The 26,487-nt window shown below is 37.8% G+C and overlaps 1 protein-coding gene across 3 annotated transcripts in view; it reads left to right on the forward strand.

Moving 5' to 3' along the window:
- Positions 1-26,487, forward strand: part of zfyve26 (zinc finger, FYVE domain containing 26) — a 119,272-nt gene that overhangs the window by 85,780 nt on the left and 7,005 nt on the right. For 2 of the 3 annotated variants that reach the window (XM_072266562.1, XM_072266580.1), the window contains exons 29-40: positions 7,208-7,344; positions 8,296-8,324; positions 8,404-8,543; positions 11,105-11,325; positions 15,034-15,181; positions 16,378-16,587; positions 18,084-18,302; positions 19,087-19,284; positions 19,372-19,577; positions 21,284-21,422; positions 21,540-21,599; positions 25,336-25,518. In XM_072266562.1, coding sequence (XP_072122663.1) covers positions 7,208-7,344; positions 8,296-8,324; positions 8,404-8,543; positions 11,105-11,325; positions 15,034-15,181; positions 16,378-16,587; positions 18,084-18,302; positions 19,087-19,284; positions 19,372-19,577; positions 21,284-21,422; positions 21,540-21,599; positions 25,336-25,518 — 1,890 coding nt within the window. The remainder of the gene's footprint in view (positions 1-7,207; positions 7,345-8,295; positions 8,325-8,403; positions 8,544-11,104; positions 11,326-15,033; positions 15,182-16,377; positions 16,588-18,083; positions 18,303-19,086; positions 19,285-19,371; positions 19,578-21,283; positions 21,423-21,539; positions 21,600-25,335; positions 25,519-26,487) is intronic. The other variant, XM_072266570.1, reaches the window with a different exon arrangement.

Raw genomic sequence — 26,487 nt, forward strand, 5'->3', positions numbered from 1 at the left:
AATTTTTTTAACAGAAGTGGTTGCCATTGCCTTCTTCTGGGCAGTGTCTTTACAAGAAGTCTGGCACCAGCCATTTTCTTTTCTTTTTAAATCTTTTTATTAGTTATTATTGAAAATCAACAACAGAGAAAAATACATCAAAATAATCAAGACAACATATCCATATGTAGAATAAGAGTTAAACTATCAACCAGGCTGAACAGTATTTCAATAATAATCAAAAAACAAAGTGTTAAAGCTTTTTTAATGTGGAAAAAGGAAAGAAAGAAAAAAAGAACCCCTACTAACTAAAACAGAGAAAGCCCCTAATAACTAAAAAAAAAAAGGGGGAAAAACCCATTTGGAGCACAAACCTGGAGCTTTGCACCATATTATCTTCCATTTAAAAAAAAGACATAAAAGCCGCCAACCAAATCCATATACCCAAGCATCAGAAAAGGACCATCTTTATTAACTCAAATGATAATAACGGGCAAAAGAACCCCACCTTTTCTCGAAGTCAGATCTAGGTTCGACTTCTAATTTTTTCCAAACTAAGACATAACATCACCTGAGAGAACCATTGTATCAAAGTGGGAGCAGAGGCATCTTTCCATTTTAATAAAATAGCCCTTCTGGCCAATAATGTGACAAATGCAATTACGTATTGGTCATATATAGAAATACCGTGAATATGTTGAGGAATTATAACAAACAAAACTGTCAATTTATTAGGTTGTAAATTGATTTTTAAAGCTTTAGAAATTGTAGAAAAAAGTAGATTTCCAAAATTGTTTCAATACAGAACACGACCAAAACATATGTGTCAATGTAGCTACCTCAGTTTAGCATCTATCACACTTACTATTTATATTAGGAGATACTTTAGACAATCTCTCCTTTGTGAAATAGTAATGATGTACAATTTTAAATTGAATTAGAGAATGACTGGCACAAATCGAAGAAGAGTTAACCAACTTCAAAATTCGCAACCAATCCTCTGTTATCAAGGTCATATTAAGCTCTCTTTCCCAATCTTGCTTAATCTTAAGTAAAGGATAATTATCCTGTTGTAATAGTAAATTATAAATTTTCCCAATAAGACCTTTCACGAAAGGGTTCATTTTTAAAATAATGTCTAACAGGTCAGAATCTTGTATATATGGAAAATTACTTAAATATTCTTGTAAGAAATGTCTGACCTGAAGATATTGCAAAAAATGTAAATATGAGAGAGAGTATTTAGTTACTAATTTCTCAAAGGACATCAATCGACCTTCTTGAAACAAGCCCATAAAGGAAAAAATTCCTTTATTCCTCCAAAGAGAAAAGGAAGGATCACTAAGTGAAGGTTTAAATAAATAGCTTCGATAAATTAAACTAAAAAGGTTAAATTTTTTAAGATTAAAAAAACTTACGAAACTGGTACCAGATTCGTAATGATTGATTAATCATAGGATTTATACTTAGAATAGAAATTTTGGCTAATTGTACAGGTAAAGGAGCTCCCAATAACGAAGTTAAATGAAATTGTTTCACAATTTTCAATTCCAAATCAACCCAAGATGGTCGTTCCTTTTTATTGGTCCAATATAACCAAGAGCACGCATAACGTATATTAACCGCCCAATAATACATTCTTAAATTAGGCAAAGACCTCCATCCTTTTTTAATTTTTGTAAATGACATTTTTCAATTCTTGGTCTTTTATTATTCCAAACAAAAGATGAAATAATAGAGTCAACTTGATCAAAAAACTTCTTAGAAAAATAGGAATGTTTTGAAATACATATAAAAATTTTGGTAAAATCATTATTTTAACTGCATGAATTCGACCTACTAATGAAAGTGTAAGTGGATTCCATCTAGAAAAAAATTGCTTCATAAAATCCACTAGGGGAACTAAATTAGCTCTATAAAGGTCTCCATAATTTTTAGTGATGATAATACCTAAATATTTAAAAGAATCCGTAACTTTTAGAGGAATGTCATCATATATAGAAGCAGAATCATTTAAAGAAAATAATTCACTTTTATGCAGGTTTAATTTATATCCTGAAAACAATCCAAATTCATTTAATAATTTCAATAAGCTAGGAATAGATTCCTCAGGATTCGAAACATAAACCAAAAGATCATCCACATAAAGGGAGATCTTATGAATAGTCCCATTTATAGAAATTCCTTGAATATATTTAGCTTCACGAAGTGCAATAGCCAAGGGTTCCAACATCAAGTTAAATAACAGAGGACTTAATGGACATCCTTCTCTCGTACCCTGAGAAAGTTGGAAAAAGGGGGCTCTACAGTTATTAGTGATAACAGTGGCAATAGGGCTTTTATATATCAATCTAATCCATTTATTAAAATTAGTACCAAAGCTAAATTTCTCTAAAACTTTAAATAGATATTTCCATTCAACTCTATCAAATGCCTTTTCAGCATCTAGAGAAACAACACATTGGGGAGTCTTAGAGAGGGATAAGTATATAATATTTAACAATCTCCGAATGTTAGAAAAAGAATAACGGCCTTTTATAAAACCCGTTTGATCCTGAGAAATAATTTTAGCTAGTATATTCTCCATCCGATTAGCCATTATTTTTGAAAGAATTTTGGCATCCACATTTTATGATGAAATAGATCTTTATGAAGCACAATCAGTAGGGTCTTTATCTTTCTTAAGAATTAAAGAAATAGAAGCTTCATAAAATGTGGAAGGTAACTCTCCTAACAGTAAAGAATCTTTAAGCATTTCCAACATATAAGGAGTAAGCAAATGTTCAATTTTTTTTTTATAAAATCCTACAATAAAACCATCTAATCCAGGAGCTTTACCAGATTGCATTGAAAGTATAGCTTTCTGAATTTCTCTTTCAGTAAAAGAAGCATCAAGAATTTGCTGATCTTCAACAGATATTCTAGGAAAATCAATCTTTTGTAAAAAGGCATACATATTAGAAGGGTCAGCTGGAAACTGAGATTTATAGAGTTCACTGTAATAGTCTTGAAAAATTTTATTACTATCTTCATAATTACAAGCTAAACTACCATCTCCCTTACGAATTTTTAAAATTTGTCTTTTAGCTCTAACTGCTGTAAGTTGAGATGCTAATAGCTTCTTACTTTTATCTCCAAACATATAAAATTGATTTTTTAATTTGAGCAAATTTCTTTCAATAGGGTAAGTTAATAGTAAATTATATTGTGATTGAAGTTCAACCCTTTGTTTAAATAAATCAACATTAGGAGAAACTGCACAAGTATTATCCAGATCTTTAATTAGTTTGGAAATTCTGTCTAACTCTGTTTTTGTCTGTTTCTTGAGTTTAGCCAAATAAGATATTATCTGACCTCGCAAATATGCTTTGAGTGTATCTCATATAATCAATTTCGAGACATCTCCCGTATTATTAAAAAGAAAGAAATCTTTTATCTGAATCTCTATAAATTTAACAAAGTCCGAACTTTGTAATAAATTTTCTGGAAAGCGCCAAGGCAAGTTTACATTACCAACATCATTTAACTCAAAAGTTAAGCTTAAAGGCGCATGGTCCGAGACTGCAATAGCATCATATTCACATTTATAGACTTTGGACAAAAATCGGAAATCAGCTATAAAGTAATCAATTCTCAAATATTTATTATGAACATGTGAATAAAAAGAATAATCTCTATCATTAGGGTGTAAATTTCTCCAGATTTCTATCAAACCATAGTCAATTAAAAAGGAATTAATGTGTTGCCGAACGACTCGGAAGCTGCTGATTGGTTGAACTTTTGTCAATCAAAGGGTTTAAACAACAGTTGAAGTCACCTCCCATCAGCAGCATATGTTCATTTAAGTCTGGTAATATACCAAATACATTTTTAAAAAAAGAAGTATCATCTACATTAGGTCCGTATAGATTAACCAGGACAATTTTTCTTTTACAAATTGTTCCTTTAATAATTAAAAATCTACCATTATTATCTGAGACAACGTCTTCTTAAATAAATAAAATATTAGATTTAATAAAAATAGATACTCCCTTTGTTTTATTTTGACAAGTAGCATGGTATTGAAGGCCCTCCATGTTTTAAAAAATCTATTTTGATCGCCTGTTCTGATATGCGTTTCTTGAGCAAAAATTATATCGGGCTGGAATCGATTAATAACTTTAAAAGTCTTCCTTCGCTTAATAGGGTGATTCCAGCCACGTACATTCCAACTAATAACGTTTATCTGTTTAAGTACTATCGGATATTATTCTTAAACAAGACAATACACGCATACCATCGCGGGCTAATCAAAGATGGCGGTGATGAATATAACCAAATAGAAAATGCGTATGCTCCGGACCTCCAAAATGGGAAAAAATACAGAAAGTGTGTGTGAAAAAAAATCCGACAATAAACCCCAAAATACAAAAATACCCCCAAACCTCCCACCATCCCCAAAGAAGGAAATCCGGCAAAAGAGGGAAAAAGCCGGAATGCATCCCCAAGAAAAGAAACATAAGAACGGAATTCCGCGTGCCACTCAATTTAAATAATGATTAAAAGTTTTTTCTCCCAATTCCCCCTCCCCTTACAAAGAAAATACGTAACCTTAAGATAAGAAAGCCCAGCAAAGAAAAGAAAATGTTTATACTTAATCATTGAAAATAAGCTAAGGGAATGCGAAGACAGTCTCCGAAGACGCCAAAACAATACTATTAACCCAAACAGTTTAACCTCTAAAGAGAGAAAAGCAGCGCCATTATTCTTTAACTTACTACCTTATTTAACAAAAGAATTAAAGCTAATTATCTATTACTAAACACTCGATAATATAAAAAAGTCTATATAAACTGTAAGCAAACTATCACTTAATTAATAAAGAAAAATAGAAACATAATCAAACCAGTTCACAATCTATCCGCTGTATTAATTCACTCCGTATACTAAACAGTCTTCAAAAAAATGTCATTCTTTAGTCAAACCGAGAAGATCACCTCTTCTTTAAGTAATCCATCGATCAAAAGATATCTTCAGCATATCGAAATCTTCAAAACCTGTTTTCTTTCAGAAAATTATTCAGAAACTCTAATATCCTTCATACATCAGCAGATTCCACAATAGAATTGACAAAATCTGATGCCACTTGGGGATCCAAGAAGACACGAGGGGTAGGATCTTTAGGAAATAACTTTAGTCTCGCTGGATATCTCAAGGATGGAAAAAGTCTTTTTTCGTGAGCGATCTTCATGACCAATATGAATTTGATCCGTTGTTCCATAACTTCCAGTGGATAATCTTCATAAAAATGGATCTCAGGACCGTTAAATTTAAAAACTTCCTGTTTTCCTGCACATTTTATAATTTGATCTTTAACTTTAAAGCGAAGAAAGTTGACTAAAATTGGTCGAGCTTTATCTGATGAAGTGAAAATTCTGTGAGCTCTTTCAATATCGGGAGGCTGAGGTAGAATATCTGGGAACAGAGATTGAAACAGATTGGCAAAATAATCCAATAAATTCCCATTTTCGGAGCCTTCCTGAAGACCCACAATACGAATGTTATTCCGACGAGACTTTGCCTCTAAATCGACAATTTTGCGTTGAGCCTGTTCCAATCGGGTTGAAATATCCACAATCTGACATTTCGATTCTTTAAACTCAGTAGTCAAGGAAAGAGTATTTTCCTCAATAGTCTGTAAACTCTATCAGGACGACTTCAACTCAGAAGTGTTATTGTCCATTTTGTTATCAAGACCCATCAACGCACATTCCAAACGCTTAGCCCAGACAGGCATATCTTCTGATTTTTCTTTTGAAGTTTTTCCCTTTCCATTGCTGGGTTCAAAAAGGCTGTTTTCCACTTCTTAAAGGATATGACATAATGACCACTATTTCCCTCCAAGATCCAAAAAATAAAAGTTGAATAATTCAAGGTTTGGACCAGGGAAAAGGAAGAATTAAAGGCAGCCACAAAATTTATGTGTTACTCCATTGAGCTACAGGCGGAAGTCCCCAGCCATTATCAATAATGTTCAGAGATTGCCTGGCGTCAGTGGTCGGATAACCAGGATCTGTAATATATACCAGTTGCTTATATGACCGTCCACCACCTGCTCTGACAGCTTCATGTGACTCTGATTGGGGGGGGGGGCGCTAACCAGATGTTAGATCTTGCGCAATGTTGATCTGTAGGCTATCGGAGGAAAGGAACGCCTTGCGCCTCTATTGATAAAGACGTATCTCCACCCTGCCACCCAAGGTCAAACATTACCTCAGTTTAAAATCCTTGTCCTTGTCTTCAAGTCCTTCTCCAGCCATATAGTGATTTGAGATGGCCACATTCCGGATTTGGCTTCTCAACCATCCAAGACAGGAGCAGGATTGAATACTGTTCACTTGCATGGATGAATATAGTTCCAATAACCCAGAGCTCAATAACATTGACGACAAGGCAGTCCGCTTGATTAGCACCCAACCCAGCATCCAGATATTTTATTCCTTCCACCTCAGGAGCACAGAGACCAAAATGAATATTGTCTATCTGGAGAACACCAAGTCTGCAACCACTGCTACCAAGAAAAATTAGGGTAGCACATGCATGTGAATCCTGCCATATGCAGACCTCCCCCCCCCCCAAATCACACAATGCCCTGACTTGAAAGTATGTCACTGCAATTCACTGGTAGTGGATCTAAGCCTTGAAACTTTTTGCAGTGCTATACCATAAGTGATAGCTTCTCCAGATGGGCAATAATGCTGATCTTGCCCATGATACCAGGTGCTAGAAATTGCACCAGTTAAAGAAAACCATTACACTGACCGGTGTGCAAATGCTCTGATCGAATACTTGTAATTGCTGCTTACAGAAAGGATCATGAGATCTGTAATGTAGAAGATGCTGAAGGCTTGTGGAGTCATTATTTTGAAGGAAGGCAGATAATATTTCAGGCCCGTGAACCTTCACCAGATGCTAACTGGTCAACTGAGTGTTTTCAGCATTTGCTGCCTATTTCAGGTTTTCAGCAAATGCATTTAAAAAAATGTTTAATATATTTTGAGCAGTGTTGTAAAACAATACAAAATAATTAATTGTGCTACACTCAGATTTCCAGCATCTGCAGATTTTCTCTTGTTTGTAGTTAATTGTGCTGTAAGATATAATGAATTTCTATGTGATTTTTATCAATGTGCTAAATCATAAGGTGGCATTATTCCACTTTAACATAAAGCTCTCTTATCTTGACTAGTTCAATCGACGACATCATTGCAGGCGCTGTGGTCGTGTTGTTTGCCAGTCTTGTTCAACAAACAAAATGGTGATTAAGAGCTGCAGGGAGAAGCCAGCACGAGTTTGCGACCAGTGTTACAATTATTACCATACAAAGTAAGCATTAACCCACTGTGGACTTGATTTCATATATGACAACAATACTGTATATTGTGGCAGGGAGATGATGGTGGTTCTTCTGGAAATACTGCATTGCCTACATGTGTGCCTTGTTAGGATCTGCTGAAAATCAGTTTGCTGAAAGAGGTCACAAAACCAGCTTTAGTGAATTAGCATTTCAAAAGATAATGCAGTACTTCTAAAATTACAAAATTAAATTTTATTTTTGATGGTGGTGTTCTGAATCATTTATTGAGCAATTTCACTCAGGTTGGTGGAGATGACCACTGAAAAGCAAGCTTTGCTTGTTGTGTAAGTTTCTGGAATTGACCCTTCCAGGCTGGTATCATGCATTTTGCTTCATTTGCTCTTGCTTTTCTGGTCAGAAGACCGTTCTCCTTGAAAAATAGTATCCTATAACACTAAAGAACAACTGCAATTAAGACACAGTGCTTCATAGAGACAGTATGGATGAAAGCTAATATTTACAACAAGTAGAAATTGTGTATGGGGCTTTCGTATCTTTTGTTAAAAATAAGTATTTTCTTTTTTAATAGCTTTTGTGAATTTAGCTTATTTATAGTTAATAAAGACAAGGATTTATAAGTGCTACACCAGAGTAATGTATCATTTGTTCTTCATTTGTTGCCGTACTGTTGAAAATCTCCAATTTGAATATGTGTGATGAATTAGTTTTTGGATATTGGATGGTGCTCCTGTACACTTAATGTAATTTTTAGAGGTTAATTGTATGTTAGTATGCTTTAGAAGTAAGTGTGTCCTTTTAAGCGAATTAGGTCTTATATGCGAAAATTAGTGCAAAATGTGTTAACATGTCATTATGTCTTGACAGTCACTTGCTTCATGAGGTTTGAATTTCAGGTATTTTGTTAAGTTCAGGTCTGTGCATTAATTTGTTTTCTTTGTGTCTGGTTTTATTTTCTATAGAGGAATTGAGCGACTAGGTGAAGGAGAAGGTGAGCTACTCTAGAATATATGTGAAAATATTCTTGTTTGTTTTCCTTTTTAAATGACGATGTGTACAACTCTATGTAGCAGATGTCACAAGTTGTGCTGAATCTGGCTCAGAACTTGCTATAGGTGTACAGATGCCAAAGGTGACAGAAACACACTGGAATCTGACTCTGAACGAGGACGAGAATGAAAATGAGCGCAGTGAGTTTTCCTATGAGCAGGTGAGCAAAGGAAACCTGTTGGCTTTCTGTTCTTGTACCTTGACTATTTTTGTATTCAAAGGTTTCAAAGGTACAGTTAATGTCAGAGAAATGTATACAATCTACGTTCCGAAATGCTTCGCAACCATCCATGAAAACGGAGGAGTGCCCCTAAAGAACGAACGACAGTTAAATGTTAGAACCCCGACGTTGCCCCCAGCTCCCATCCCTCCTGCGTATAAGTGGCAGCAAGCAATGATCCCCCTCCCCCCACCAGCAAAGAAAAGCATCTGCACCCGCTACCAAGCACTCAAGCATGAGCAAGGCAACAGCAAAGACACAGACTTGCAGTTACCCCAAAGACTACATTGTTCACCCAGCATTCGACATACCACAGGCTCTCTCTCTCCCAAATAAGGGAGAAAGAGATGTCTTTGATTCATAGCGAGAGGGGAGACATAACAAACAACTTGCTGGTTTACGATGTTAAAAGTCCGTTGCATTGCTTTTTCCGAGCTCTGTGCCCAAAGATCTCAGGTCTCTGGATACACAGCCTTAGATCTTCCATCTCCCGCAACACACTGGTCTTCAGCTTGGACACTGACCTCCGACATCCCCCCCCCCCCCGTCTCCAGAGCCACGGAATCTTGGTCCTCCGAAGGTGAGCAGAGCTCTTAGGCTGAGCCCCTGGCATGCCGAACAATGGCCAGTTGTGAAACCCTGAGAGTGGGTCCCATTCCTGCAAAGAACTGAAGTCAGAGTGTAAATCCAAGTCAGGGTCTTCAAAAGAACCCTGAAAGGGGAAAATAGAGATATTAAAGATGGAAATAGAGCTATTTCTGAAGATGCAAGCAAAGGAGTTGCCATTAGGCGCCATTAACTCTCCTGAGCTCCGCCATCTTTTTGCATGATAAGTTAGAATCATGCATAATAAGTTAGAATTTCTGTTTGTTGCACATAGATAGAGTTGCAGCCATAACAAGATGTAGGCGGCTTCAGAGTAAACAAAATAACACACCTTTCTCAAAAACTTCTTGCAGACGGTGTAAACAGATATGCATGTATCTGTTTTGCAAAGCACTTCATTTATTGTGGTCAACAGTCTAGCGTGACACAATGTACTTGTAGTGGACATTCACAAAAATGCATGCTATCATTTTTCCAAGGTAGTCAGGTAACTGGTGTTGATCTTTTCTCAATCTCAGCTGTACAAGTGATACATTATAGCTTAAGATTGTTAGAGGCTGTCTCTAACTGGCCCTGTTAATTCCTTCTGGTTTGGCAGTTATTAATGCAGCCAGATGTCCCAGAATGGACTTGCATAACCATGGATGTGACATTTGTTTCTCGTCCAGCCATGTTATCCCTATTTCCTCTTGCAAGATTCTTGGTTCTCATCTTTTGGAGTGTGGCTACAAGAAGGATTGTTAGTGAGCTCCTTTCACACTGTGCCTCCAAAAATCGAGAGTGGCATGAATCTCAAATCCTGTAATTTTAAAAAATAGCTTCTTCTGAATTGTACCCAACCAGGCAATTTTTGATATTTCACATGAAATAGAATTCTTCAACTTTCATTCCTGTTAGTTTACTAAGAGACTTTTTCAAGGGAGCGTCTTCTTCCCTTGTGGAAGTCTCTACTGTTATAGTTCCTATTATTAATCACCCAGTTAATTCCTCTAGGGGTCCAACACTGTAAGTATACTTGTAGAAGCTGGCACTGTTTGCATATCTGTTTCTTGCTAGCTCATTAAGTGAATGCATTGCTGCCTTTTTTTGGGGTACCTTTGGGTCATATTTACAAGTATGGAAACAGATGTTTTGAATGCATCATTAGTTCTGTTTCTCTCTTCACAGATTCTACCTGACCTATTGAGCAACTCCTGCATTTTCTGTGTTTATTTCAGATAGCCAGTACTCCTGATGTTTGTTTTATTATTTCAGCTTCACCTCCAACACTGTAAAATATTTGGTGCTGCATTGAAATGCCAGCCTAAGTTATGTGCCCAGTTCTTGGAATCTGGTTTATATCTAAAACCATCTGAGTCAAGAATTAAAATATTACCACCGAGTTGGAACATAAATCATGATAGAATTTAATGGATTCTTTTTCTGAGAAAAGAACCAGTAAGCTCTCTGTGAATTTCCATATGTTGTAAGATAAAAACCATTCAAAGGCTCCTTGAAATAATGCCAATGGATTAAGTAACATTAAATCCATCCATGTCCCTAGTTCCAAAAATAATTGCTAGTCTTTGCAGATACTGTAGGTACCTCAACAGGGGTTGCAGTTAACGCAGTGCAATTATTCTCAAGATCCAGTGTGGTTCTTGGCTACTGTTGTGATCTTCCTTAAAAAAATCTTTGCTTGTAGCTTAGGCTCTCTCTTCTGTCATGGCCTTCAGCAATTTCTTCACAGTGAAGGGAGGCACATAAAATGGAAGAGAAGCAGATCCTGAAGTAATTTCACTACCTGTTGCCTTGTTGCTGTTAAAAAGACTTGGGAAATTTAAGTGGTGAAGACTAGGAGGAAATGTATAGAATGAAAACAATGGAATTGTGAAAAAGTGCTGTATGTTTTACAGGCTCCCAGTGCTTCTCTGTGTATTGCTATACTGAACTTACACAGCAATAGCATGGTGTGTGGCCATCAACTGATAGACCATTGCAGCAAACTGTCACAAGCATTAACAAACCCAGAAGTGGATGCTTGCCTCTTAATGGACATCATGAAGCAACTCCTCTTCAGTGCTAAAATGATGTTTGTTAAAGCAGGAAGGAGCCAGGACCTAGCACTTTGTGACAGGTGAGGTGCATTGTCATTATCCTGGTAAATTTTCTCTTAAAAGAATTTTACCTCAGAGAAAAATAATGATCTTTTATCTCTGATGTCAGTGACTTATGTTCTCGTGTAGCAACCTTCTTTACTTGAAAATAAGCAGATTTTCATAAAATGTGTCTACAAGAAATAGTGCATTCATAATATTATTTGGTCTTAATATTTGTAGTGTTAGCACATTCTATCGCCCCTCATAATCTCCTTGGATGGTACACTCAGTGGACACTTTATTAGGTACCTCCTGTACTTTAAAAAAAGTGTGCGTTAGTGGTCTTCTGCTGCTGTATGTAGCCCATCCACTTCATGGATTGACATGTTGTACATTCAGAGATGCTCTTCTGCATACCACTGCTGCAATGTGTATTTTTTTTACAATTGCTGTCGCTTCCTGTCAGCTTGAACCAGTCATGGCCATTCTTCTCTGACCTCTCTCGTTAACAAGGCGTTTTTGCACAAAGGGGCTGCCACTCACTGGATTTTTTTTTTTTTTTTTGTTTTTCGCACCATTCTCTGTAAACTCTAGAGACTGTTGTGTGTAAAAATCCCAAGAGATCAGCAGTTTCTGAGATACTCAAACTACCCTGTCTGGCACCAACAATCTTTCCATGGTCACTTAGGTCACATTTATACTTTATACTTTATTGTCGCCAAACAATTGATACTAGAACGTACAATCATCACAGCGATATTTGATTCTGCGCTTCCCGCTCCCTGGATTACAAATCAATAGTAAATATTAAAAATTTAAATTACAAATCATAAGTAGAAAATAGAAAAATGGGAAGTAAGGTAGTGCAAAAAAACTGAGAGGTAGGTCCGGATATTTAGAGGGTACAGCCCAGATCCGGGTCAGGATCCGTTCAGCAGTCTTATCACAGTTGGAAAGAAGCTGTTCCCAAATCTGGCCGGACGAGTCTTCAAGCTCCTGAGCCTTCTCCTGGAGGGAAGAGGGACAAAAAGTGTGTTAGCTGGGTACATTTCTTCCCCATTCTCATGTTTGGTCTGAATGGCAACTGAACCTCTTGACCTTGTCTGCGTACTTTTATCCATTGAGTTGCTGCCACATGATTGTGTGATTAATATTTGCATTAATGAGCAGAGTTGCAGATGTACCTAATACAGCTTTTATGCAGACAATGGATGCCAAGATATCCCTTTTGCCAAATCATTCTTAAGTGACACTGAATCTTTTATCTCTTGATTCCCTTCATACCCCAAAATCACAGCACTTTATCTTTATACCTCTGGAAAAGGGAATTCTACTACTTCACCTTTTCTCTGTCTTGATTGTCAGACTTTCTGTATTTTAAGACTGTGATCCATGGTTCCTGGTAGTGGTGCACATTCCACCTCAGGCCAATGTCAGGCAGGCACTGAAGGAGCTGAGCAATGTAATCAGCAGGCAAGGAAGTGCACACCCTTGTGCCTTCCCTATCATTGTGGGAGATTTCAACTAGGCCAGCTTGAAGTTTCTGAACAACTACTACCAACATATCACCTGTGGAACCAGAGGAGCCAACGTATTTGACCACTGTTGTACCGCCATCAACAACGCTTACCTTGTCGTCCCATGCTCGCATTTTGGAAATTCTGATCACGTGGCTGTACTGTTCCCAGCAAATAAGTAAAGACTAAAGACCGTAACACCAGTGTCAAGGACCAAGGAGGAATGGTCAAGGGAGGTAGAGGAGCACTTACGGGACTGTTTTGAGTCAGTGGACTAGACAATAATCTTCGAGTCTGAATGAATACACCACAGTTGTCACTGACTTCCTCAAGACCTGTGTGGATGAGTGTGTGCCTTCAAGAACATACCTGACATACCCAAACCAAAAGCCTTTGATGAACCAGGGGAGTCATAGTCTGCTGAGAGCTAGATCTGTGGCTTTCAAGACCAGTGTTCCAGAACTATATAAGAAATCCAGGTACAACCCAAAGAAAACTATTTTAAGAGTGAAAAGAAAACAATTCTGATATACCTTCTGCTGCAGTCAGACATTCCCACCTGTTTCATAGGGATGATAGTCATACCAGTGCCCAAGAAGACCAAGGTGAGCTGCCTCAACGACGATTGTATTTACTGTAATGAAGCACTTTCAGAGGTTGTTCATAGCTAGAATCAACTCCTGTCCCAGCAAGATTTGCCTCTTGCCACTATAGATCTACAGTGATGCAATACTCATTGGCTCTCCCCTTGGCCTTGGATCACCTGGGCAAGAGTCATGATGCAGCTTAGCATTTAACACAATCATACCTTCAGTTCTAATCAACAATCTCCAAAACCTGGGCCTCCGTACCTCCCTCTGCAACTGGATCCTCGATTTCCTCACCAGGAGACCACAGTGTGCAGATCTGAAGTAACATCTCCTCCTCACTGACAGTTAACACTGGCGCACCTCAAGGAAGTGTGCTTAGCCCACTGCCTACTCTCTGTGACTGTGTGGTTAAGCACAACTCAAGCACCATCTATAAATTTGCCGCCGACACAACTATTGATGGCAGAATTTCAACATGTGACAAGAAGGTGTACATGAGGAAGATAGATCAGCTGATTCAGTGGTGTTGCAGCAACAATCTTGAACTCGACATCAGTAAGACCAAGGAATTGATTGTGGACTTCAGGAAGGGAAAGTTGAGAGAAGACACACCAGTCCTCATTGACAGGTCAGCAGTGGAAAGTCTGAGCGGTTTCAAGTTCCTGGTGGTCAACATCTCTGAAGAACTATTCTGGGCCCAACATACGAATGCAGTTACAAAGAAGATATGACAGCAGCTATATTTCATTAGGAATTCGAGGAAAATTGGTATGTCACCAAAGACGCTCATAAATTTCTACAGATGTACAGTGGAGAGCATTCTAACTGGGTATATCGTCCCTGGTATGGAGGTGCCACCCAGCCAGCTCCATCATGGGAACTAGCCTCCCTAGCATTGAGTACACTTTTAAAAGGCGGCATCCATCATTAAGGACCCCATCACCCAGGACATGCCCTTTACTCAATGCTACTATCAAAGGGGAGGTACAGGAGCCTGAAAACGCACATTCAACGTTACGGGAACAGCTTCTTCCTTACCACCGTCGGATTTCTGAATGGACAATGAACCCATGAACACTAACCCACTTGTTTCCCTCTCTTTTTGCACTACCTATATATTCTTTAATGTATAGTGTTAATTATTATTTATTGCAATGTACTGCTGCTGAAAAACAACAAGTTGCATGACATATGCCAGTGATATTAAATCTGATTCTGATTCTGACACGAGATGGGTAAATATCAACTCAGCATTTACTCCTTGAAGCCCTATAAGAAAATGGCACTATTCACATCTTGTTCCTCTGACGAAAGAAAATATGGACTCACTCTGTGTAATCTCCTGTATGATAATCCAGCCAACCCAAGAGTTCATCTGGTCAACATTTGCTCCACTTCCTCTTCAAGTGTATCCCTCTGTGTGTTGATCTATACACAATTCCTGATGCATTTTCACCAGGTGTCAATACCTGGTGACCCTGAAGTTCTTGAATGACTGCTACTGTATCTGCATGAGTGTGAAGGGTATCTGTGGGTATAATTTACCTCAGAGAAATTTAAATTAAACAGGACCTCTATTGTATTTCTTATAGAATTTCTTTTTCAAGCTTTGTTTCATGGTTTCTGTCACTTCATGCAGTTACATCAGCAAGGTGGATGTAATGAAGATTTTAGTTGCTGCCAACTACCAGGATGTGCCTTCCCTTGAACAAATCCTTAAACCAGCAGCCATCACAAGATTGAGAAATAAGCTTTTAGAAACTGAATACTATGCACTAGCTGTTGAGGTAAGTGAATATTTTTATTTAGATTCATGCAATCAGGGATGGGTTTAGTATCTGGCATAACAGTAATGGTATGGTAATATTGAAATACCAGGGAATTGGCTCTGGATGATGAAATTCTTTCAATATTATTTTAAAGCTGCACATCTGGTCAATGACTTTAGAATTGTAGTGTCCATTATTATTGTAAGGAATGATGGAGGCCAATATGCATATATAGAAGTCTTAAGGAGCAGATCTACGCTATTCAACTCATTAAGTCTGCTCCACTTTACAATCCTGTTTGATTTTTATCTACTGTTCTCTACCCATTTCTCCCATCTTCTCCCCATAATCATTAACCTCTCTGATCAACCAAGAATAAGCAGTGAGAATTTGGAAACGTAGCTATTTAGTATAATTTGGCTGGTATTTGTTGGAATGATGTTGACCAAATATTAGGGCAGTTTTGATGTCCAAGTTAGCAGAGTTCTAATTGGAAATGGAGCAAGCTGCCAACTAAATCACCGTGTTAATGGCATACTAGGCAATTGCTATTGGGAAAGTGTTAGTCTAGCTTTTGAACTTAGTTTATTAATCTAGGTCTTGTCAATGCAGCCTGAACTTGAAAGAGTGCTTTGGTGGCAGAGCAGTTTGTGCTTCTATCTCACAGCTGCTAGGATGCAAGTTTGATTCTGATGTTTGACAGAGTTTGCATGTATTCTCTGTGTGAGCATGCTTTGGCTTTCTCCAAATGTTCTGGATTCCTCCCACATTCTAAAGATGTGCTAGTAGGTTAATTGGCTACTGTCAATTACCATTTAGTTCAGCTAAGTGACACAAAAAAGAGTCACAGTGGAAATTAATGTGCATGTTAGAGGAGATAAATTGAAGGGCTACAGGGGGAAGTAGATGAGGAAAATTGGGTTGATGGGATTAGTCTGCTGATGTTCTTGTAGATCCAATGGGTTAATGGCCCTTATGGTTAATAACCAGACCAAGTTCTTAAATCTTCTATTTATAAGATCTCCTGATATTACAAATAACTTGCTGTATTTGCTTTTTGAGATGAATTTCCACAGTAATATCTGGAGAGCTGTTTTAGGCATTGAGTGTATTATTTTAAGCATTTTAATTTTCTATACATTATTTGATTACTTCTGTTGCTTATTTTGTATCGGGTCACAAGGTGAATTGATGTCAATGCTTTTATTTTCCAGGTTTCAACCAAGAGTGGCTTGGATCCAACTGGGGTCTGGCATGCTTGGGGATTAGCCTGCCTCAAAGTAGGGAACCTATCTGGAGCTCGAGAGAAATTTTCTCGCTGCTTAAATCCACCTTTTGATCGAAATCAGCTACATCTTGGCTCTTCACTCCTGCAAGAAATAGTCCAGCACTTGGAGACTTCTGTAAAACCTGCTTTGTCTACGGTAATGATCTTAAAAACAAAGTAATTCCAGCAGGAATTAAAAAATGCTAACTCTGGTGGTACAAGTTTTGTCACTTTAATTACTCATTTGGTTTTCATAAATACTCTGCACTTCCAGCTATTTGGCATAACAAAAACTAAATTCTGTGTATCTGAATTTTTAAAAACTCTCTGAAAATGCTGGCAATACTGAGCAGGTCAAGTAGCATCCGTGGAAATAGAAACAAGTAGGTTGAAGCCCTATCTGGCCTTGTACCTTGTAAACACCTCTGCCCCCTCTCCTGTGCAACATCTTCAGCCTTACTAACCTCTTATGGGACAGAGATTGGAATTTCATCACCAAACTTCATTGCTGTAACGGCTTCCCCAGAGAACAGCCCATAAAATGGAGATTCTGAGGCCTTGCTTCCAGACCACCCTGACGGCTCCCTGCATTATGGAACTACTTTTAATTACCTCTTATGAACAGAAGAGTTAGTCTGAAAGGCTTTAAATAATTAAAAACTAAAAAAATAAAACAAACAGTAAATATGCTTAAAAGCATAATTAAGTGATGAAAAACTAAAAACAAAATTAATAAAGGGGGAAGAATCACAAGCATATTTAAAGCATGTCAGGGATCCTATTACAGTTGAATTATATAGGGCACATTATTAAGATTAAGCTATGAGGTTAGATGTCTGAACTTTGTCTTGAAACAGCTGAGTGGATGGAGCTTTGCACTTTTACAACATGCCTTGTACATTAATCTTTTCTGAAAGAGGAACACCTGCATCAAGAAAGTCTGAATGAGATTTTAATGCAGAGGAGCTCTCAGTGAATAAGGATGCACTTGATCATTATAGACACTCATATTGAGATTCTCCTGAATGTTAGTGAAAACTGATGATATGCAGCTATCATAACACATCGCTTTCAGCCAACACCTGCCGTTTGAAGCTACGATTCAGGCTTTACTGAAACTCAGGATTCTTTTACTCTATGAACCAGTGCAGTGGGACATAATTACTTTTGTAACCCCAGATTAAAATATGATCATCTGATTAGAATAAACCTAGAGTGATTTTTATTATAGATTTAGAAAAAACTTGCAACGTGTCTTGGCTGTTGACTGACCTAATAATATTAAATACCTAAATAACTATTTCAAATGGTTCCATTTATTATCAGAGAATGTATTTTGAAATTCTTAGAATTTGCTTGGGTTTATTGACATCCCGTTGTCAATTTGTTCTTTTCCTGTAATATCTAAAAGCTGAATTTAAAAAAAATAGTCACTGTTGGTGTCTTTGGCCTTGGACATCATATATTTAGTGGATTCATTCAGTTTAGGAGCACACCAGTTGTTTTAACTTCTTGTAAAAAGTTGCAAAGCTTTATTTCCTGGGTCAGTAATGTGAATATTTTTGATGTTTTGTGCATTCTCAATTTACAGCAAATTATCCTGACATCATTTAATAAAGTGTGTTTTGATTATGTCTATTTTTCCATAAACAGCAGGGTGATGACATCCTTGCTTCATTGAGAGAGCTGGAGACTATGCTGAAGGTCAATGGTGCAGCCCCTGAAATTAAAGGAGATGGAAAGGTCAAGCAGCAAGTCTTTTACGACGAATGCCTGTTCTACTTACAAAGTTATGGCTCCAACCTGGCCATTATTAGTTTTTATATGAGACACAACTGTACAAGAGAAGCACTGGAGCATGTGCTGAATAAAGTAAGGCATTGTACTTGCTGTCTTTTACAACATGTCAGTGATAGATTTGTCTATTATTGCTGTGACACAGAAGGATGACTAGTGAGGTGGTGCAGTTATGCCTCATGAACGTCAATGCGATAGACTCAGATGCAGGAATTGGCAGTCAAAGAAGGAGACAGAATGCAGGTTACCTCCCTGTTTCTGTAGCTGGGGGAATATGAGAATATCTTTGAGTAAGGGAAATTAATTGAATTTAGAAAGAGATGTAGAGTGTTTTATTTTACATGAATTCTTCGGTAAATTCTGGCAGGCCAACTTCCGAACTCAGTTATTCCCAAACTTGTAGTTTATGGCATTAGCTAAAGTACATAATCTACTCGGAAGCTAGTTCAAAGCTAGAGGCCACAAACACTTGATGTGTGCCAATTAATTCACTGACAAATCAGAAGAAACCTATAAGAACGTAATTTGAATGTGGAACCCTGTGGGTTATACTGGTTAACTGAACAAGGGTGAGAAGATGCTTCTTTGTATTGTTGCCAACACAAACCTGATGGCCACTTATTGTTTGTCAGGATTAAACTAAAATAGAAAAATGAATTTAAAAATTGAATAATATTACATTTATTTAATGAAATCAAAAGGAGATTAGTAGTTTGGTGTTACAGAACTAAATTTCCATTTCCATTTCCATTATTTAAAGGCCTGCTGTATTTTTATTTAGAATTTTGCATGTGGAACTTGCTGTTTTAATCAAGGTGCAGTATTTCAATTTTAAACAATTTCTATTTCCCACTTTTAGGATTGTCCTGAAGAAGTGTTCATCCGAGGGATTTTCATCCCAAGTTATAAAACTGGAAAGCTGCATGATTTAGAAAATTTGATGGAAGAACTGGATCCAAGCCTGGAGACGTGGAGTCGCCACCTCTTTGCATCCTGCAAGCATCTGCAGAAACAGGGTTTCTTCAACATTCTATATGATCTGCAGTGCTTCATGAAGGTAATTGCATTTTTTGACTTGGTTGTATAAACTCTGTTCAAGTAGACCAGATAAGTAAATTGATATTTCGCAATATCTTCATTTCAGGATCATATGCGAGCAGCTATGACTTGCATCAGGTTTTTCAGTCACAAAGCAGAATCATATAGCACCTTGGGAGCTCAACAAGGGTGGTTGGTAGAAGCCAAAGGCCACCTGAAAACATATTTACAGGAATTATCCAGTCGTAGCTCATTCAGAAAAAGAAATACCAGCACTTTGCGCAAGAAAATGTCTGCAGCAGATGTCTCAAGGTAATTGGATTAGATCTGTCGGCTTTAATAATATGGTAATAAAATATTGAAAATATTGTCCATATGTAGATAAAAACAAACAACAGGCATTGTTTAATAATTTATGTGACTTTAAAATTGTACTAATATGTTGATTGTGGGCTCTCACCAATGGAGTAGAGATTAGCTTCTGAGAGGTGCATATATATTAATAAGAATTTTACATATTTTAAATATATTAATGTTTTCCATTTTGCTTGGAAACTTTCGAAACTTTCTAATTGCTGCAGTTAAAGTGTACTGACAGTTGTGGTTTTGATTGAGAAGAGATGGACTTTGCCATAATTAATTTTTGTCCATCCCTCATTTTCTTTCTAGCCTTATAGGACAGAAAATTTGAGGTAAATAATGGAGATGATTTAGTCCATCATATTTTCTGTCTAGATTACAACATGGTTTTATTCTAGCAGTGAAATTCTGAGAGCAGGGTGAAAGAGCAGATGTGTGTACCATTAATTCTTTTGGAAGGTGGGAAGAAAAAAATTGGAATTGGTTTATTATTGTTACATATGCCAAGATAGATTGAAAAGCTTATCCTGAATACTGTTCACAAACAAGAGAAAATCTGCCGATGCTGGAAATCCCAGCAACACACACAAAATGCTGGAGGAACTCAGCAAGCCAGGCAGGATCTATGCAAAAAAGTACAGTTGACGTTTCGGGCCAAAACCCTTCGGCAAGGTTTCGGCCCGAAGCATCGACTGTACTTTTTTTCTATAGACGCTGCATGGCCTGCTGAGTTCCTCCAGCATTTTGTGCCCGTTACCTGAATACTATTCCTACAGTTCAGAGTATTACACAGTGCACTGAGGTGCAACAAGATGAAACAATGCAGAATAAAGTGCAGTAGCTGCATAGAAAATACACTGCAGGAAAACAATAAGATGAAAGATCATAATGTGATGATTGTGAGGACAAGAGTCCGAATTATTGTACCAGGGAATTATTTAATAGTCTTATGAGAGCAGGGTAGAAACTGTCCTTGAGCCTGGTGGTACTTGATTTCATGCTTTTGTACCTTCTGCCCAATAGAAAAGGGGAGAAGAGAGAACGTTCAGGGTGAGTGGGGTCTTTGATTACACTGGCTGCTTTACTGAGGCATTGAGAAGTACAGAAAACATTTCTGACTTTCCCAACTTTACAAAAGTTTACAGATTAACACCTTACCAAAAGTTAACAGTTGAGGAAAAGGGGGCAGTTGTTTCAGTTACTACGATTGTTGAATCAGTATCTTAGAATTCCCCATCCAATTGTATGGGTTTGCAAGCATTGCAATAATGAGAGCTTTTCAGCATTTCTGCCAAAGACTCACCTGAGAACCACTGAATTAACGGAAACTGTATGGTTCCTTACAGCTAACGTGTGTGACGGTACAACACCAAAGGAGTCATTTAGGGTTTTTTGTGCCTGCCTGCTTCCCTACTATTTTGTTGAATATTTTTAAATGCGGCTTTGATTTAAAAAGAAGTATTTCAGTTTTTCCATCTTGTTTCAGCATAAAGTTCAGTAGTTTGTTTTGATGCACTGCTGTAAGAGAGAGCTGTCATACAAAGCTCTATGGATCACATGGAAGGTACATTAACAGAAATGTACCAATGATAACTCAGAAGTTGTTTTTGTCATTTCAATTGATCATGTGCAAAATCTGTTTGCATATTTATTATCAGGTACATTAATACGATTGAACTACAGATTGAAGTAACAAAGTTTTTGCAACGATGTGAGATCTCAGGGAGTTCAAGGATCAGTGGACCTCCTGCCAATCTCTTTGGCAATAACAAAATGAAGATAGAGGTTGCATGCAAGGTGTGTCCTGTATTGTAATTTTCAACATTATTCATAAAACCATTCATGAAGAAGCCAATATCCAGAAAGCATTTTTGTATGAATTTGCCAATAATGTCATTGCTGTCCTTATTCCAGGTTCTGCTTGGAGGCAAAAATATTGAAGAAGGTTTTGGGATTTCTTTCCGAGTTATTCAGGTAATGAAAACATTCTTTAACATAAGTTTATAGTTCCTCTGATCACCTGACCGAACACTCCGTATTTTTAAAGTCTCTGCTGATGCTGTAGTACCAGTAATTAACCCTGTGCTGTGCTGTGAAAATAAGAAATCCAATCTTAAACCCGCTTATGTTGTCTCTGCTAAAGTGTATTTGTGTGTGGGTGTTAGATGAAGGCAGGATGGAGTTTTGCTGCCATGTGTAACCCTCCACTGAGAATCCATTACTGGATTCTGCTGGAAGGCAAGAGGCTTGGTGATACAAACTTTGGTGTTGTGGGGGAGGATTTGATGACAGTTTGCAGATCATCAACAAGTTACAAAGAAGCTGTTAATAACTTTTAGAATTGGATAAACAATCGGCAAATCGAGTTCAGTACAGATAAATGAGGTGAGAAGAACAGAAAGATCACTTATTGCTCGCAATGCACCAGTCTAGGTGGAATGTAAGGGAAATGAATCTTAGATTATCTCTATCACTATTAGTGTAAACTGTGTCATAGATTGGTAAATCCTCAAAATAAGCAAACCAAACAAAATTTATTTCCAGTGGAATAAAATCGAAAAAAAATATGGTGGTTATGCGTAGCCTGCATCAAATTTTGGTTAGATCAGAGTTGGAGCACTACATAGATTTCTGTTGGTCATATTATAAAAAAAGATATATAAGAAATAGGATCCGAGGAATTTCAGGGAATATTTGGAATTGTGAGTGCATGAGTAGGCTGGGAGGAGGTGTGACCTGATTAAAATGGTATAAGCTTTTTAATAGAGTGGATACAGAGAGTGTTTCACTTGTAGGGAAGAGCATAGAGATTAATGGTATTAATAGTCAACAATTAATTATCATCAAAAAAAATCCAGTGAGAGTTTCAGAAGAAACTTAAACAGTGGTTCTCAACTTGGGGTCCACGGACTCCTCGGTTAAGAGCAAAATTTCATGGCATAAGAAAGGTTGGGAATCCCTATTCTAAAGAATAGTGATAAAGTGGAACTCCTACTACAGGGAATGATTGAAATGTATGGTATAGTTAACATTTAAAAGGAGGCTGAATAAACGTATGAGAATGGATTAGAGCCAAGATGGAGTTGCACACTGTTTGGCCAAATGCCTGTTTATGTGCCTTGAAGTTTATGTCACCAAGACTTGGGATAGTGTCATCTGTGAAAAGGCACATCTTTAAATTTATTGATGCCTAAAAATACAGGAGAATATCTTTGGTCTGGTGGTTGAACCAGGAGATATAAACAAATTTGAAAATTGAAGAAGAAATCTAAATAAAAGGAAACCAAAAAAATCATAGAAAAGAAAAGCAAAAAATGAAATAGAAGAGAAAATTAACAAAGAAAGTGAAAAGGCACGTGTATAGGGAATCAGATTCAGATTTACTATGACTGGCATAAGTTGTGAAATATGTTGTTTTGTGATAGCAGTACATAGTTTGCGTGGGTTCATTGTCCATTCGGAAATCTGATGGCGGTGGGGAAGAATCTGTTCCTGAAACGTTGAGTGTGTTGTTTCAGGCTCCACCACTCCCTTGATGGTAGCTATGAGAAGAGGGCATGTTCTGAGTGATAGGGGTGCTTAATGACGGATGCCGCCTTTTTGAGGCATTGCCTTTTGAAGATGTCCTGAGTGCTGGGGAAGCTAGTTCCCACCATGGAGCTGGCTGAGTTTGCAACTTCCTGCAGCTTTTTCTGATCCTGTGCAGAGCCCCTCCGCATCAGATGGTGATGAGCCAGTTGGAATGCTGTCTGTGGTACACTTGTAGAAATTTGGGTGAGTCTTTGGTGACAGACCAAGTCTCCACAACCTCCTAATGAAATATAGCCACTGTTGTGCCTCCTTTTGTAATTGCATCAATACGTTGGGCCCAGGATAGATCTTCAGAGATGTTGACACCCAGGAACTTGAAACTGCTCACCCTTTCCACTGCTGATAATCGATAAGGACTGATATGTGTTCCCTTGGCTTCCCCCTCATGAAGTCCAGAGTCAATTCTGTGGTCTTACTGACGTTGAGTGCAACGCCGTTGTTTTGATACCACTCAACCAGCTGATGTATCTTGTACCTGTTTGCCTCCTCAATACCATCTGAAATTCTATGAATAATAGTTGTATCATCAGCAAATTTATAGATGGTGTTTTAAGCTGTGCCGAACTGCACAGTTGTGGGTGTAGAGAAAGTAGAGCAGTAGGCTAAGCACAGATCCTTGAGGCATGCCAGTGTTGAGGACATGTTATTCCCAATCCACACTGACTGTGGTCTCCTGATAAGGAAACCAAGAATCCAGTTGCAGAGGGAGGTACAGGGATTCAGGTTTTGGAGCTTGTTGATTAGTACTGATGATGAATGGTGAGCTGTAATCAATAAACAACAGTCTGATATAAATATTACTGTTGTTCAGGTGATCGAAGGCTGAGTGGACAGCTAGCATCTGGTGTAAACCTATTGTGGCAATAGGCAAATTGCAGCAGGTCCAGGTCCTTGCAGGAGTTGATTCTGGCCATGGCCAACGCCTCAAAGCACTTCATCACAGTAGATGTGAGTGCAACTGGGTGATGGTCATTGAGGCGGTTCACCTTGCTCTTCTTAGACACTGGTGTGATTGCCACTCTTTTGAAGTAGGTGGAGAGGACAGTCAAGGTAGAACTGATAAAGAATAATAAAGAGAAACTACCAATAAAGAGAAATGTAAGATAATCTTGATAGTGTCATGCTGCCTGCTTGCCCAGAGGTGCTGCTACGAAGAGTGTATAATTGCCAGGTGCAGTGAGGATTATTATTCAAAAGAAATAGATGCTTAAAAAAATCCAGCCTAATCACTGAGATGAGATGATTCCGAAGGAAGCTGGTAGGAAATACTGGAAACTGATTTTCAAAAAAATTGCAAAGATGCAAATATGACACAGATGAGTAACATAGGAATAATCATTAGAACCTTCAACACAGGTTGATATTCTTAAGAGCAAAAGGAAATTTAAATTGGGGCCAGTCCACAAAGAATACCAAATCCGCCAATGTTATGCAAAAAGAGGGGGTAAATAAACAAAATGTTCCTGATATTATTAATGTGGATTTTCTGTAAACAATTACGATCCCAAGATTAAGTAGTAGATTGTATTAGAAAGATGTGGGGACATTACTTTAATGGCTTTGTCCTATGTACTAACCTGGGCATTTGCAAACCAACTGATCAGGTCCAGGTGCTACCAAGTTGTGGGAGTGGACAAGCGTGCACCCACATTATTAAGAAGTGTAGGAAGGTAAAGTAAATTAAGTTGGGCATATAAGTATCAATTATAGAGAGAATTGTGAAATATGATGGGCTATGGAGTTATAACCTTTTAAGCCACAGTGTCTAGCCTGACTCAAAACTACAATAGAAAACCACCATCATTATCCTGTTTTCTTCCCAAAGTGTATTCTTTTCATTATGATCTCTAACTCAGCTACACACTCTTGGAAACATTGCATATTCCACCATCTGTGAAAAAAGAATTTATAATAACCCTTTCCCTTGCTCTTGTGTTGACATTTTCAAAGTGATGTCTCTACGTCACTTATTTCCCAATGTCACCTACTCCCATTGAAGTTCTTCAAAATGATCTTATAGTTCTAGTTGTCAATATTTTTCTACCTCTATTTCACAAAAGATTTACCTGTTCTATTTGTTTTAATTCCTTAATGCTCATTTATTTTATCTCCAACCCAGGATTTTCAGTTGGATGCAGCTGCTGTGTATGATAAAGCTGCCAAACATCTTCTGCAACAGCACAAAGTTTCCCAAGTCAGACAGCTGCTGAAATGTGTTAGTGAGTCGGGAGTAGCTAGTGGCGATGAGACTGATAATCTTCTCATCCGATTTATTGAAGGTGGTGATCAGCAACTTTCACAGGTGAGAACGACATAAATTTAACTACCAAATGACGGTTGTTTTTGAAAGGCATCAAATCACATTCATCTTCCAACATGGAGTTGCATTTAAAAATTGGTTGTAGTTAGGTCAAGTATTTTGAACAGTAAGCAACTTGTTGGAAGAACTCAGCAGGTTGTGCGGCACCAGTGAGTTGGGGGAAGGATTATCAACATTTCAGGATTGATGGAAATATTTTGAACTGAAATGTAAACAACTCCTCTCCCCCACACCTCCACGGATGATGCTCGACCTGCCGAGTTCCTCTGGCAGGTCGCTTGTTGCTCCCGATTCCAGCATCTGCAGTCTCTGCCAATCGTCTCAAAGCTGTTTTGAGCTATAACTTTTGGCCGTTGAATTTCATCTCTTTAACCTCATAAGAAGCGGGAGTAATTATGAGCCACTTATTAAAGTAATGAATTTGTTTTCCTCACCTTCCTTTTTTACCTCATCGTAAATTATGTGCAGAAATGTGAACTGCTTTATTCTCCTATTTTGGAGAAGCTCTAGATGTTGGCATCTTTAGACCAAGAACCTCTCACGAGTGGGGTGGCGTTGCTGGTTAAAGAAGAGATTAACGCAATAGAAAGGAAGGACATAAGCTGGGAAGATGTGGAATCGATATGGGTAGAGCTGTGTAACACTAAGGGGCAGAAGACGCTGGTGGGAGTTGTGTACAGGCCACCTAACAGTAGTAGTGAGGTCGGAGGTGGTATTAAACAGGAAATTAGAAATGTGTGCAATAAAGGAACAGCAGTTATAATGGGTGACTTCAATCTACATGTAGATTGGGTGAACCAAATTGGTAAAGGTGCTGAGGAAGAGGATTTCTTGGAATGTACGCGGGATGGTTTTTTGAACCAACATGTCGAGGAACCAACTAGAGAGCAGGCTATTCTGGACTGGGTTTTGAGCAATGAGGAAGGGTTAATTAGCAATCTTGTCGTGAGA

This window comes from Mobula birostris, chromosome 1 (genome assembly GCF_030028105.1).
Source record: "Mobula birostris isolate sMobBir1 chromosome 1, sMobBir1.hap1, whole genome shotgun sequence".
Classification (NCBI taxonomy): Eukaryota; Metazoa; Chordata; class Chondrichthyes; order Myliobatiformes; family Myliobatidae; genus Mobula; species Mobula birostris.